A 16,104-nucleotide genomic window follows, 5' to 3' on the forward strand; every position below is an offset into this window, starting at 1 on the left:
ACTAAGGTTTCTTTCACATTAGGAACTATACACGTACACAATGCATTTGAATCTCCCAGAGCATTAAGGCAGAGTAGGGAAGCAGTCTTGTTTTAGAGAGCAGAAGTGAACAAAAAAGTGATACAAAAAGGCAGATGGCCACAGGACTCCTAGGGATTCTCTCTGCTAATCATGTACTCTACTTGCCCTACTGCTCCTAGCCCTGGCAGCCCTTCTCTTCTCCTTTTCCCTTTCTAATCCCCATCCTCCTGTCCTCTTGACACCAGCTTGATGGGACTGATCAGTGTTTTGATGATCACTTTGTGTGCTGTTGACCTTGGCAAATCAGGCTGGCCTTGTATTACCAATTCTCACTCCTTGAAGAGAAGGAATAACATTGAAATGCTTGACCTGGGAACTTGAATTCAGTTCAGCTGTTTTGGCTGTTATAGTATGTTTTAAAAATCAAACTTGAATGCCTTTATAATGGACTTGCATATCCTCATTGGATGCACACTCCCCTCACTGCCTACTGGAATACACCAGCCTTTTCTACACACTTTTCAGAACTGCCTGGACCCTGAATGCATTTGAGTTGACTACTGGTGGGCTGACATCTTCCTGACAGACTGTGACAGGAAGATCTTGGGTTCTTTGGGGTAACAGACACAAATTTTCAGTTTACTATGGGTCTCTTTAAAATCCAAAGCATTGCCTGTGGCATCTCTCTCACTGTTCAGAATTTAGTACTGATGTGGCCAAAATCATAGTGCTTTGCATTCAATAATGAGTCTTAGGGAGTTCAAGTGAGAGTGTAGATGGAAGGGAAAAGAGTTCAGAAGAACCCAGTTAAAATCCATTATTGTGTGTGCTCAAGAATCTTGAAGCAATCATTTGTTATTAACACCTTGCTTTTCTGATAGAAATGCCTACAGACAGAAGACTTAGTAATATTTAGTTTAATACAGAAGGGTCCCTTTATCTCATTTGTGAAAGGATTCTCCTGGATGTGGCGCTCTCCAGGGAAGGTACAAGGTCATGCAACAGTGTATTTTCCCTTGGTCCCAACATCATTCTCATTCAAATCCTCTTCAATACAGGTGGCCAATTTGGCCTGTTCCATCTCCAACAATGAAGAAGGGGTGAAATTAGTTCGGATGGCAGCCACCCAGATTGACAGCCTGTGTCCCCAGGTAAGCCTCATTTACTTTGTTTCTAAAGCCTGATATTTCAGATCTTCTACGCTCCAGCCCTCATGTCACTCATATCCTTGTCTTGCCCTCTTTCCTCTCACTGGAAAGGGCTACACAAAATTCATGGGCCATTTCAGGTTCTGCCTTTCTCAAAAAGAACTTCAAACTATTCCAGTCTCTTCAGAATTACTGTGGCGATTATTCTCTTTTCCACTCCTATTGACTTTCTTCTATTTGTCTTGGACTGTTATTTCAATGCTCCATACCTATTTACCTTTAGTGTCTCAACCACTAAATTATACGTTTGTGCATGTAGAAGATGAATTCTATTTCTGCCACATCTGTGCTAAGTAGGCTTTGTCTAGTAAACACTTTTTGAAACCTATATCTTAAATAAAGAAGAAAAGCAAACAAAAACTAGTAGTAGTTGATAACCTACTTTAACTTTCATGTTTTGATTGTCCTTCCAAACACTGGGAACCCACTTATCTCTGGGAGCTGCAGGGTCCAGAGTTTCAACATGGTCTCTGACCTGCTTGTTTCTCTTTTGAGGAGTGTGGTCAATATGTCCCTGAATTGTTTCTAACAAATAGGTCATCAATGCCGCTCTCACACTGGCTGCCCGGCCACAGAGCAAAGTTGCTCAGGACAATATGGATGTCTTCAAAGACCAGTGGGAAAAGCAGGTCCGAGTGCTGACAGAGGCTGTGGATGACATCACCTCAGTGGATGACTTCCTTTCTGTCTCAGGTAATCACAAACGGGCCCCTTACAAGGCAGCCGAAGGAAGAGAACAAGATGAGATGAGGAATATCTTTCAAATGTCATGGGTCTGTGTTTCAAGTGCTCTCCTTGGCCCTTTGAGCTTTCAATCATCTCTGCAACTGTAATTGTAACACCCTCTTGAAAATTCTTCTCTGCTGTGCACATTATTTCAAGACACTGAGCCAAAGCATTTGGGGGGAAAACACAAATTTCTGATCAAGATATTAGAAACCTGAACAGATTATTTAAGTAGAGTTAGGCTCCTTTTTACTTCCTGGAGGGTTTTTTTTTTTTTTTTTTTTTTTTGAGGTATGCGGGCCTCTCACTATCGCAGCCTCTCCCGCTGCGGAGCACAGGCTCCGGACCTGCAGGCTCAGCGGCCATGGCTCACGGGTCCAGCCGCTCCACGGCATGTGGGATCCTCCCGGACCGGGGCACGAGCCTGTGTCCCCTGCATCAGCAGGCAGACTCCCAACCACTGCACCACCCGGGAAGCCCCTTCCTGGAGTTTTTAAAATAGGATGGCCTTTGATGCATCTGAATCATCCATCTAAAAAAGTGTATGGGTTATGAGACTGGTTATGTTTAAAAATAAAAAAAAAAAAAAACCAACAATGAGTTATTCCAGTTTGGCTGTGTTAAGGTTTTTTTCCTCAATAAGTGAAGTTACCCAGGTTTGTGATAAGCTGGGAAGAAATGTTAGCCACAGAATGAACACATTAGAAGGCACTTGGGAGCTATTGAGGCTTTGAGCACTTGACCATGAGGTTGTGGAAAGAAGTGAGAGAAAGTAACTAGTCATCACTGGAAATTGTAACTTTCTTTGTAAATGAAGCCAGACTGAAGGATGTTGGCACGTTTGAATAACCATGTAGTCAATTTGATCTTTAAGGGGGCTCATCAATGCTGTTTCAAATTTAGCTACCAGCCAGCTAATGGGCCTTTTTCCAAACACATTTGACTAAACACATTTGGCCCAATTCACCTGGAAAAGTCTCTATGGGAGGCATGGGGGAGGAGGTCACCAGAAACCTCAGCCTCCTTGCGATGCATTAAAATAACCAAGTGACGCTTGAAAATTCAAATTGACCAGGTGTTGACTCTACCCACAGGCATATGGAACTCACACATGACAGCTCAGGTGTGCCCTAGACTTGACCAGGACTTACTGAGGTCTGAGAGGGAGGGGTTGCAGCACAACTGGTGCGATCCAGACAGACAGGGCCTCTGACTGCAACAGTGTGGAAGAGATTTCTGCAGGAGGCTTAGTGTGTTTAGAAACTTTTCTCTAGTTGCAGTCTTTCCTTTCACCAAGAAACTGACAATGAATTCCCACTGCGGGCTTCTGTTTAAAGCTTGTCTGAGAACAGCATAGTTGAATCTGTAGATCTGATGGATGATGGAAAAGCCAACTTTGAAATCATTGAGGGCAGGGCAAGGGAGATGGGAAAAATGAGTGAATACATGCTCAGTATCTATAATTTGTCTGACTTTCTGCTATTTGGTTTAATTCACACCAAAGTTTTATAAGATAGGTACCACTATGCTGAGCCTTCCTTTGAGAACAGTAAGGCACTGAGAGGTAGGTAACTTGACAGATGTGTAATTAAAATCCAGATATCCTCTTTCCATAATCTATATAGATCTCAGTAAGTCTGGATAGAAGGAAATTTGCCTTTGATGTTTCCAGCTTTCATTGCAGCTCCTTCCCCACCCCCTCAAACCTCGCCATCCCCTCTGGTGCCACCATTCCATTCTCTCTTCCTTCTTGGAAATCTGTCTTATTCTTCATTCCCAAAGTGCTTTGTTTTTGATGACTTTTCAAAACAACTATTCATTTAAACATACCCATATGCAGGGGTTGGCTAATAAAGAGCTCAATGTGTTGCCATTCCTGGGATTTTTGCTTCACTGATGCATGAGTCCTAACAACATAAAAGGTATGCAAGAAATTCATCTTTCATAAGGTGCTTAGAAATTGTTTGGATAGACATATTGGGGATTTGAGTGGTGGGGAACAGAAGGATGGACACCAGGACTGAGCATCTTTCTTGTATCTAGTCAGTCTTTGCCAGGATAACTATAGGGTTCCCCCAAAGGGGCAGGGGGACTCTCCAACCAGCCTCAGATCTCACACAACAATCCAACAGCCCCTGGAAATCTTACGCTATTCCCCTTCTATCTACAAATGAATAGAAAATATCCATATACTACCCTTTTTAAAGAGGAATCATTTTAGAACTTAAAGCTTTCCCACATTATTCTTTTCTTTAAATGCATGTATGAAAATTTCTGAGGGTAGAGAAAAGCAAGGTTAGGAGGTCTTATCTCAGACTGTTTCAGTAGTGCAAAGCTTTTCTTAATTTTCTTCCACCGGATCTGCCTCTCTGCCACCTTTCTCCCTGCCATTCCTTTGTGCATCTCATTATTACCAGCAACAAGAAAAGGCTTTGGCTTCCGCTGATAATACTGTGCAGTCCAACCCCAGTGGTACAAGCGCCGCAGTATGCCATGGCAGGAAAATGAACAGGGGCTGTCAGGGAGCCAGCCTTGGCAGGACCTGCTAGAGCATGCCTTTGGACTTGACAATCAGAGGCGGCAGGCACCTTTCCACAGATGGGCTTGACAAATAATGACACAGCCCACTCTGTCCTGCTGGTAGACTGTAGATACAGCCCGATAGTTGGGGAAACTACTTCTCATCTCCTCTCTGAGCTGGAGCCAAAACATTTGCATCAATAAATTGCAAGGTTGGCCCAGGAGATATTTTGAAATGGCATTAATGGCACTTTATGTATCAGCTTCTTCTTAAGGGAATATCTATTCTGGCAGGAAATTCTAGTTTGAAAACAACAACAAAAAGATTTTTTTTTAGGGATAGTTTTGGTTTGCTTTCTTTTTTTTTTTTTTTTTTTTTTTATGCTACCTGAACTTGTGTGTCTGAGTGCTTAATTTGTCCATATGAAATGCAACAAGTTTGGGGAGCTATTAACATTACAGGAGCAAAACCAATTTTCAGATGTGGTCTGGGCTTCTAAAAAAAATGAAATGGCTGTATTAGAACACTTAAACTTTTCCCACTGGGCAAAAACTAAAATTTTTAATAGTGTCTTAAAATGAGCATCTTGGCATTAATCACATAACAGTTGAATTCTTGGGTTTGGCTCACAAAATAGCAAGCATCTAAGATCTGAAAAAGCATTAACTCAATCCCATAATGTCTAAAAGTTTCGTTTTGCTTTTCCTCTTTTATTTGTTTTTTTTTTTTTTTTTTGACTCCAGGGTCTTGAGTTTGTTTCATTAAAAAATTCACAGACTGAACTTTGCTTTTGAATTTAGAAGCTATAGCTTTAAAGCTTATAATAATCAGGTAGTTTGGTCACCTGTGATTTTTTAACAAGATTACATCTTTCCTGACATTGTAAGTTTGCAAAAATTCAAGGAAGTTTACCACAAAATACGTTGCAGACAAATGTTCTATGATGTTTAAAAACCATGCTTTACATCCAGGCATCCAAAGTACCTAAGGGGTTTATCCCAGCAATGTAATCATCTCTGGAATACAGGTGCTTTTTATTATTACTTTCTCTTCTATGTTATTTTCTAGTTGGAACATCATTCCTCTATCTCCTTACTTAATGAATTCTTTCTCCTGAAAATAGCTTAGGATAAAAATATATAATTGATTGTCCCTCTTCAATGGACATGTTTATTCAGGATTTCTTCTTTGATTGCCTGCTCTAAGGCGCTGTCAGGTATGAAAATATGAGTTAAGTGTGGATTCTGCCTTTGAATAATTCACTGCCCTTTTTGATAGATACTAGACCAGAGTAATTCCAAACTTGTGAACCCCAGGCCTGAGGGTGTAGGGACTAGGGATGGAGAAGTTATTACAAGGTGTCCAGGGAAACCATATATAGACCGAGTATCATCTTTTGATCAAATAATATGTCTACAACAATATAGCTCTTTTCAAGTGCATTATTGGTACTTAGCTTAATAAAGTACAAATTTATTTTAGAACATTCTTTATCATTGTGGCTTTTACATATATATCATCCACTGGTATAACCACTATCATGAGGGAATTGTAATCCATATTTTTATAAAAGGGGTACCTCTAATTGGGTAAAGTTGGGAATGCAGAGTAAACAATCTCAACATTTCATTAAAAGAGTTGATTAAGAAAACTGAGTCAACTAGTAAGCTGAAAATTAGTAAAATTAATATTTTATTCACACATGATTAATGTGACTAACCATTGAACAAATTAATTGGCAATTCAATTAAAAGCAATGCTTTTATCAGCTCGGTGCTTTGTGACCGCCTGGAGGGGTGGGATAGGGAGGGTGGGAGGGAGACGCAAAAGGGAGGGGATATGGGAACATATGTATATGTATAACTGATTAAATTTGTTATAAAGCAGAAAAAAAAATCAATGCTTTTGATATCATGGCCTCCTTCAATTAATGTATATAGTTGACCCTTGAAAAACTTGGGGGTGTGGGGCACCGACCCTCCCTCCACACAGCTGAAAATCTGGGCATAACTTTACAGTGAGCCCCATAGATGGGAAGTTCTGCATCTGTGGATCCAACCAACCTTGGCTCTGTGGTACTGTAGTATTTACTACTGAAATAAATCCATGTATAAGTGGACCTGCACTGTTCAAACCTTTGTTGTTCAAGGGTCAACTGTAGTTATACCTATGAAAGCATATTCTTTTTCTTACCTCCTAATTAAATTAGTTGCATATTTTAGTTTGGAAATTAGATTTTAAAAACTATCATTTCATTTTAGGATATTAGGTCATGAATGGGCTTCTTACATTTTAAATTTTGTTAATTCCAGAGACATTAGTATCTAATGTAATTGACAGATTTCTCTGTTTTGCATTCAATTTCATCTTTAAACTATGCACAGAAAAATGGTAGGTATGCTTATTCTTACCTTATGTTATTCAAAGAAAATGCCTGGTTTTTGTTTTGTTTTGTTTTGTTTTTTTCGGTACACGGGCCTCTCACTGTTTTGGCATCTCCCGTTGCGGATCACAGGCTCCAGACGCTCAGGCTCAGTGGCCATGGCTCACGGGCCTAGCCGCTCCGCGGCATGTGGGATCTTCTCGCACCGGGGCATGAACCTGTATCCCCTGCATTGGCAGGCAGACTCTCAACCACTGCGCCACCAGGGAAGCACGAAAATGCCTGCTTTTGACATGAACACCCTCGTAGTTGCCCATTTTCAGGGACCACGACATATTTTAATTGTCTGGAGGAATCCAGCAGGGCAGTAAGAGAGACCTATTTGAATCAAACTTCTGTATTTAAAATCCTGTGCCAAGCTTCATTTGAGTAAACCTTTTTTTTTTGAAGGTGTCCTTTTAGGTGAGTTTGCATGATCCAATCCAAGATCTCATAAAGAGGTGGTTTCAGAAGTTCCTTAATCAAAATGAAAGCCTTTAATTCTCTATTTTCACAACTGTCTTTCTCTTTTTCTCAGGAAAATATCAGCATTCAGGAAATAACTTCTTGTGAGTTTAAGATATATAAATATTAAAATGTAAACATTTCATTTTTTTTCTATTCTAATTTCTATTTGAAACTAGAGAATGTAGAAATCAGAAATTTATAAATAGTTGAGTGAGGAAATCATATTGCATGAGATCAAACAGATGTTCCTTTATGAAACATGTTATACTTTGTAATTTTCTATCCAATTTCATATAAAAAAAATATTTTCTCTGAGTGATTGGTTTAATGAAAGAAGGAGAGATCCATGGGAGAGACTGGGATTTGCCGAGTACCCTCCCATCTCTCCTTCTTTAGGAATTTATAAATCAGAACTAGCTCTAGAAACTTCTTAAAGAGGTAATCATTCAATTTAGTCCTTTATTTACTGTTCATTGGATAGTTATAATTTCTTAAGGGTTACCAGATTACTTAAGGCTACTTCCAAGCTTGTTCTATTATTCTATTGTGTGTGTATATGTATATTTTTAGCTTAAGTTCTTTTTTTTTTCCTCAGAGTACTAAACTTTTTGAACATTTCCTTAGAATTCTGTTTCTAAAAAATGTTCAAGGAACATAATAACACATCTCACACTGGACATGGAAAATACAAAATTGAACACTTGCAAAACTGTAAGGGACCAGACTGCATGTTTTTTCTAGGCTGGTAGAGAGAAAATCCTCTCTTCCTGCCTGCTTGGATTCTGCTTTGGACAATGATGGAGAGTGATCCCTGACCTTGACTGCAATCTGAGGGAACCAGCCACAGACTGGATTTTGTTTCAATTGTGGGGAACTCTGTGATCCTCTTCACCTGATCAGTTTCCATTGCATATACCTTATGCATGACACAACATTGGGAGACTGATGGGGTGATATTTGTTTATTTTAAAGTCTCCCTTAAATGTTTCCTCAATAAAAACATGAGTCAACCCAAAGTGCAACTCTGGACATATCTAGAAACATTGCTGCTTGGTGACTTCTTGTGCGCTGCCACTACCACTCTTAAAAGACCTTTTCACCCAATAAATCTTAAACACTGAAACAAAGAAAGAGATATTTTTAAAGATGGTGGTTCTCAAAGTGTGGTCCCCAAACCAGCAACATTACCATCACCTGGGAACTTGGTAGAAATGCAATTTCTTGGGCCCAACCCCAGACCTAGTGAATCAGAAACCCTGAGAGAGACACCCAACAGTCTCTATGATGCTACAAATCCTCCAGTTGATGTTCAAGTTTGAGAACCACTATTGTAATTGTAAACTATGTTCTTTAAATATAATTTCAATGTTATTAAGAATGTATTGAGATGTACAGTTAATGGCTTGTGAGTTAATGAATCTATCTTCAATAGGTTTTTAAGTGTGTCAGTGGTAAAAAATCATATAAATGTGTATGTGTCCTCTCCACAGAAAATCATATCTTAGAGGATGTGAACAAGTGTGTGATAGCCCTTCAAGAGGGGGACGTGGACACTCTGGACCGGACTGCAGGGGCTATCAGGGGCCGGGCAGCTCGAGTCATACACATCATCAATGCTGAGATGGAGAACTATGAAGCTGGAGTTTATACTGAGAAGGTGCTGGAAGCTACAAAATTGCTCTCTGAGACAGGTAACCATGGATATTAGGTTTGACCAAAATGTCAGCAACATGATTAATTTCCATACCTGAATCAATCTGTTTCATTGTTTCCCATAGGTCTTTCTGCTTTTAAATTACACATGATCATAAAAGGGTGTTCTTTATTTCTTGAGTTTGAATTGGACTACTTTAGCAGAATAATAATTTATTGTTTTGCAGTATATACTACTCTACAGTTTTTATATGTAAGCATTTGATTCTCACAAAGACCTTATGAAGTAGGCAGATTTTTATTATCTCCTATTATGAATGTGAAAATGGAGTTTTGAATCAGTTAAGAGACTGAACAAAGGTCACAAGTCTAGAAAATATTGAATATGTGATTGGAACTTGGAATCTTGAACTTGAAAAACATTTTCCTGTCTATTTCTTGAGAAGATAAGGACAACCAGGGAAAAGCATAAAGGCTCTAGGCAGTACATGGACATGAAGTAATCAAAGGAGGTACTGGTTACTGAAAAAGGGTTAGATTTTAATATATGACCTGCTCCTCTAGCAAAGGCTTGCATTCCCTCTTCCAGGGCATGCGGCTGCCCACTGTGGAATCACGGTTGTGGTGAGACACAGTTACTTATGGGAGCCTGTCATAGCTCTCTGGTACACTGAGATGGAAAAAAGACTTATTTCTACTAAGTTAGCACAACAACCCATAACTCTGGATAGTTGGGTCAAAGAGTAGCCTATTTTTAGTAGTTTTTGCTCTTGACTGGTGTCTCTTGGCTTCAGTCCCTTATGCCTTGTGTATTTGTATATATGGGGGAATTAGAGTAGAGAGAAAGTCCAGGAATGGAGAGAAGACAAATGGAATTCACTCTATATTGGATGGAGTTATGAATGGTTAATGAATTGGGTCCTCTGTATGCATAGAAGGAACTTACCTCAGCATCAGTGGAAGTCTTCATGTGTCTATATATGGAATTTGGAACCCACTAGGCTTTTAAAAATAGACATATCTCTGAAAGGTCAGATATAACAGTATTCCAAGTTTTACATGATAAGACATGTTAGTAGAAACATGTTTCCTTCTACAGGGAAAAGGTTATTTACAAAGGCTTCTGTAGCTATTTGTTAGTCTAGAATAGCATGGAAAAACAACAGATAAAGAGACATTGGTTGCTATCTGAAATATAAGCAGAAAAAGGACTAGTCTAATATCACATAATAAAGAACACATCTAGGGATCGTTGCTCTTGAGAATCCTCACATACTTAGAATTACAAATAATAACAATAATAATACGATATATCCATAATTCAAAAAGAGTCATGTACCATAATGTTCATTGCAGCTCTATTTACAACAGTCAGGACATGGAAGCAACCTAAGTGTCCATTGATAGATGAATGGATAAACAAGATGTGGCACATGTATGCAATGGACTATTACTCAACCATAAAAGGTAACAAAATTGAGTTATTTGTAGTGAGGTGTATAGGCCTAGAGTCTCTCACACAGAGTGAAATAAGTCAGAAATAGAAAAAAAATACTGTATGCTAACACATATATATGGAATCAAAAAATAAAAAATAAAAAAGGTTCTGATGAACCAAGGGGCAGGACAGGAATAAAGACACAGATGAAGAGAATAGACTTGAGGACACGGAGAGGGGGAAGGGTAAGCTGGGACAAAGTGAGAGAGTAGCACTGACATATATACACTACCAAATGTAAAATAGATAGCTAGTGGGAAGCAGCAGCATAGCACAGGGAGATCAGCTCAGTGCTTTGTGATCACCTAGAGGGGTGGGGTAGGGAGGGTGGGAGGGAGACACAAGAGGGAGGGGATACAGGGATATATGTATACATATAGCTGGTTCACTTTGTTATAAAGCAGAAATTAACACACCATTGTAAAGCAATTATACTCCAATAAAGATGTTAAAAATGATAATATGATATATCCACATTGTAATTAGCTGAAATTCAGCACTATTTTTTTTTATTTTTTTAAATTTTTTTCAAATAGACTTGCCCTTTTCATTCAATAGAGCAACACAATGTAAGCCATACAGTATTTCTTTTCTCATTTGGAATAATTAGAAACAGTTATTTTACTCTCCAGTTTAAGGATATATTTTTTTTTCACCCTTAAGGAAACCCTGTCACATTTTTGGAGCTCTCAGTTACTGGCCCATTACCTCGATTTTGTTACAAAGTCTCAGCTTCCTGTGGTATATCTGACACATAGCAGCATTTCCTTGGATCTGACACTGAGTGAAGAGTGTCAGAGAAGGGTGGAGGACATGGAGACAGAAGTTTCAACTCATGACTGGTTGGAATGATTACTGCCACAGATGACATGCAGAGCATATTGCCGATGTATAGACGACTTTGTGCACACAAAGACTTCAGCATTGTTCAAGATACATTTTAGATTTCTTTCTTATTGAGCCTTGGGGTGCTTTAATAAATAGAGGGAGTGGTGCCCATTGGGTCAAAATCGACATAAAGGCAAGGGCAGTGTGCCTAGCTGATGGAAATATTTTAACATAATTTTCACCCAAAGTCTGGAAATGTAAATATATTCTGGTTGAAGTTTTTTAACTGAAAAAAAAAACCAATCAATGAAACAGAGCCATCCATCCTGGATTGTTGTTGCTAATGAAGATTTTGCTCTTATTTGTCAATTTTCAGGTCTTTAAAAATTCTCATCTCAGCCCTTCCTTGCAGTGATTGAATACTTGGGGTACTTAACTAAAGGCACCTTCCTGATTCTGATGTCCACATCCAATTCATAATTGAACAGAAAAGATAAGCAAGACATTTAGATTCTTTCTCTTTTTCAGCATCTATTGAAGATCACTAGGAAAGAAGCCAGGTAGAAGAGAGTGAAATAAACAGTTTATAAATAACTAGTAGAAAATGGAATACATGTCAAGGAAATTAGATATTAGTGGGCTAAGAACTAAAATATACAAGGTATATAAATTATTTTGCTTCTGTCCCCAGTGGTTCTTCTCTTTCCTAAACAGGAACAATATAGTTTCTTTATGGGTAAGTAGAGAGGTTGTCAAAGAAATGAAAGCAAAAACTTTAGCTATGAATAGAACAATTGACATACACATGGATTCCTCATGAAGGGAGAATGCCTCTGCTCTGAAGCCAGCAGGGCTTAAGAGAAGGGATGGTGCTCTGTCACAACCGCACTGGTCATCTGAACATGTGGAACATGAGGTTTAAAATGTGTGATCTATATGGTGACTTAATACCTAGCATTTCTCAATAAGAAATTTCTCTATAAGAAACAAACTAAAAAAAAAAAAAAAAGCTTTAGCTGTTAAAATCCACTCATTGCTAATTAGAATTGTTGGGGGATGTACTACACACATGAAGTTTGAGGAAGAGCATAAGATCAGTTCTGTGATTATGGTTATGCAGAGTTTTGTAGGTTATATAGATTTTATAAAATGGATTAGTCCCCTTGTCAGTGTCTGGCTATGCTAAGGAGGGCTATGTCCTTCAAATAAAAACTCCTATACAGATCACTAATACCCAAATTTCTACCTTTGGGTTAACCTTTTGCTCCTGATTTTTTTAAAAAAGTCTTAGTGCAACGTTGAATTGGTCACTTTTTTGAAAGTTTATCAAACTTTGTCCTGAGAGTACATTTTATTTTGAGGAGAGAACACGGAGCAGTGGGCAAGGAGTGGAAGGTGACAAGAAGAAGGAAAAAAAAAAAAGAAGAGTCCAGGACATGGAAGACAAAACATCATGTTTTCTTTTGCCTTGCCTCCAACCTACCAGGTTCTCCCCAGTTTTATATCTGAGTTGTTAAAGACCCTAAGGCAGAAGTTCTCAACCTCTGTATTATTGACATGTGAGTCTTGGTAATTCTTTCTTGGGGTGGAGGCAGCTGGCCTGTGCATTAATGGTGATCAGCAGCAGCCCTGAACTTACCCCACTAGATGCTTATAGGACCTCTTCCCTTTCCCACTTCAAGTTGTGACAATCAAAATTGCCTCTAGACATTGCTAGATGTTCTTGGGTGGACAGAATAACTCCCATGGAAAATAACAGCCACAAGAAAAATAATATTTCAAAATAAGAGCAACTTTAAACAAGACTAAATGGAGCCTCTGCATGATGGCCATAGAGTACAGTGAAGGGAGTAGAGTGAGAGTCTATTACCAAGCATGAACAATAAGGGGCAGAATGCTCAAAAAGTCTTGACTAGACCAGACTTTGCTGCTAATGGGGTTTTCAAATAAAGGCCAACCTCTGTGGGTCTCTGTAGAGAGAACTCCCACTTTACCTTCACTGAGAGGCTAGAAATTGAGAGAGATCCAAAGAGTGATGAAACAGTCTGTAGTTAATTTTCCTTAAATTACTTTACTTAGTAAAGAGTAAGTAAATTTTTTTGAAGAGTGCTTTTTGTCTTGATATGAATGCTGAGTTAATTTGAAAACACAATTTTGTGGATTATTAGTACGTTAAAATTCTAGGGCAACATTACATAAACATTTACCTCTTTATTTTTTTATAAAACTAATCTAGGCAGATGAAAGCACAATAAACTTGATGTACATCAGACTCATTAAATACTAACATATTTGATGAGCTCTTCAATAAAACCTGAATTATAACAAACTGCCAATAGCTTGGTAGTGAGTGCACCCAATGAGACCCATTTTCAGAGATCTCATTTGCAAAGTCAGATTGCTGTGGAAAGTTGTGGGGCCTGAAAGTAAATTCAATGATATTATGTTTAAAGTAGCTCGTTCTTCATAGAACAGATTACATTGAAATGCCATTTTAGTAAATTTGATGGCTGATGCAAATTTGTGACAATGTCAATATCATCAGGTTGAGAGATCTTTGAGATGCCAACAGTTCTTTCTTCAGAGGGAATCCAAAAAAATAGAAAAAAATAAAGTCTTTTTAATGAGGATTCTGTTATTAAGCACTTTGTAAATGAAAATGAAAATTCCATTATTTTGGAGAACACGTGGCCCAAACAGATAGTATAAATTTTTTCAATACTTTTTTTTAAAGAACAGTTAAATGTTCACAGCAAAATTGAGGGGAGGCTACTAAGATTTCACATGATTCTGAATCAATTCCCTTGATTCTGCACATGCATGGGGTCCCCCATTATATACATCCCCTACCAAAGTTGTACATTTGTTACCATTGATGAACCTACACAGACACATCATAATCACGCAAAGTTCATAGTTTACATTTTGGTTCACTCTTGGTGTTGTATACTCTATTATATTTGGACTAATGTATAATGACATGTATCCATCATTATGGTTTCATACAGTGTATTTTTCACTGTCCTAAAAGTTCACTCTACTCCATCTATTCATCCCTCTCCCCCTCCCAATCCCCTGGTAACCACTGATCTTTTCACTGTCTCCATGGTTTTGCCATTTCTAGAATGTCATATACTTGGAATCAAATAGCATGTAGCCTTTTCAGATTGACTTATTTCACTTAGTAGAGATGGTATAATTTGTAATTTCATGCTTCTGTTATGTAAAGTTTTCATAAAAGAGGTTTATTTTACAGTATTCCTATGTATTTTGCCCAGGAAGAGAACAAATAGAAAGCACCCAAACTAGAAATGATAATGAGGGGTACCATTGTGTCAGTACAATGTATAGATGAAATCCGTGTAAGGAATCAGAAGAACTCAATTCCTTGACTTCTAAATGCGACCTTACACAAATTAGTTAATGCCTCTGAGCCTCAAGCTTCTCATGTATTGCCTGATGTTTCATCATCCAAGTATGGTCAATATTATTAATTTTGGGATATATGCTTCACTGTTTCTTGGCTTCCTCATGACTGCACTCAACATGGACAATCACTGCCCATGAATCCTCTGTATAAACCCTCTGCTCCATCTGGACAGGTGTATTTATTATTTTCCAGTTAAAACCCATCCATGCTGTTCCCACTCTCCTTCCTGTCATCTTCCCTATTTTCTCCTCCTCCTCTACATCTGTGTATTGAACTTATCCTTTAAGATCTGACTCAAGTCTCAGCCTGAGACAACAGGGATCTATTTCTATGAGTCTGTTGACATTTAGTACGTCCTCTTCAGTGTCAGTGGTCCACAGATAGATTGTCACTTCCTAGAGGCAAGTGTTCCTGTACGTGCCTTGGGCCTAGACAAGTAGTATCACATAATTAGCCTTTAATATGTATGCATTGATTAAGTGAATATGAAAAATTAAGATATGACCTTTTTTTTTTTCAGTGGAGACTATGTCCACTAGCAGTAGCCTTAGGCTTATAACTCAAGATTCCAGGATTAGTAGAAATGTTTGTTTTCCTCCTACTTTCTACATATCAAAGAAGAGCAATCTTCTTGGCCACTTGGCGGTATGCTTATTTCACTTGGACTGATTTCTGTTGCTAGCGGGATCAAGTTTTATCATTGGACATGTCTGGGTGACCTGCCTATCCCCGTGCCCAGAGGCAAGGGGTATAGACAGAAGTAAGATCAATATCAGAAGAAGGCGGTAAGGACAGATTCTTGGGAAGACAGAAATACTAGATATTAGAGATAGGGAAGACTATTACAGTCTGTCACTTCTCTGTGACTGACCTTGAAATTAAATTATGAAAGTAATGAATTTCCACAGAAGCTGTAATGACTGAGATTCAGTTCAGCCTAGGCTTCCTAATATATTTTAAATACATTTTAATATAACCCTTACTATAGGTGTAAATCGTTTTATTTCCCCCTGAAATGTCAAAATGATTACAATATGGAGGAAATGTCTTGCTAAGTGGTGGTTGTGCTAGTCATGGAGGTGGGAAGTCAGAAGTGTAGGAGGAACGAGAAGGAAATTTCATTCACTTAATAGTCCTTAAACAGGCAACATGCAGTTTGTCTCAAAGCCTCTTCCATATGTCTGAAACCTACATACTTGAAGTATTGTACAGATCTGGCTGATGGTTTTTAGTATCGGTATTTATTTGTTTTATCCTGAATGCAAATGCAAGGTTTCTTGCTCAGAGAACAAATTTCTTTCTTAGTAATAATAACATTGCCAGTTCCCT

The 16,104-nt window shown here is 38.4% G+C and overlaps 1 protein-coding gene across 4 annotated transcripts in view; it reads left to right on the plus strand.

Moving 5' to 3' along the window:
- The window catches only part of CTNNA2 (catenin alpha 2), a gene marked incomplete at both ends in the record, with an annotated part of 1,045,594 nt that overhangs the window by 937,840 nt on the left and 91,650 nt on the right, over positions 1 to 16,104 (plus strand). For all 4 annotated transcript variants that reach the window (XM_079721197.1, XM_079721198.1, XM_079721199.1 and 1 more), the window contains 3 exons: positions 1,080 to 1,172; positions 1,766 to 1,922; positions 8,857 to 9,057. In XM_079721197.1, the coding sequence (XP_079577323.1) occupies positions 1,080 to 1,172; positions 1,766 to 1,922; positions 8,857 to 9,057 (451 nt within the window). The remainder of the gene's footprint in view (positions 1 to 1,079; positions 1,173 to 1,765; positions 1,923 to 8,856; positions 9,058 to 16,104) is intronic.

This window comes from Hyperoodon ampullatus, assembly GCF_949752795.1.
Source record: "Hyperoodon ampullatus genome assembly, chromosome: 15".
Taxonomy (NCBI): domain Eukaryota; kingdom Metazoa; phylum Chordata; class Mammalia; order Artiodactyla; family Ziphiidae; genus Hyperoodon; species Hyperoodon ampullatus.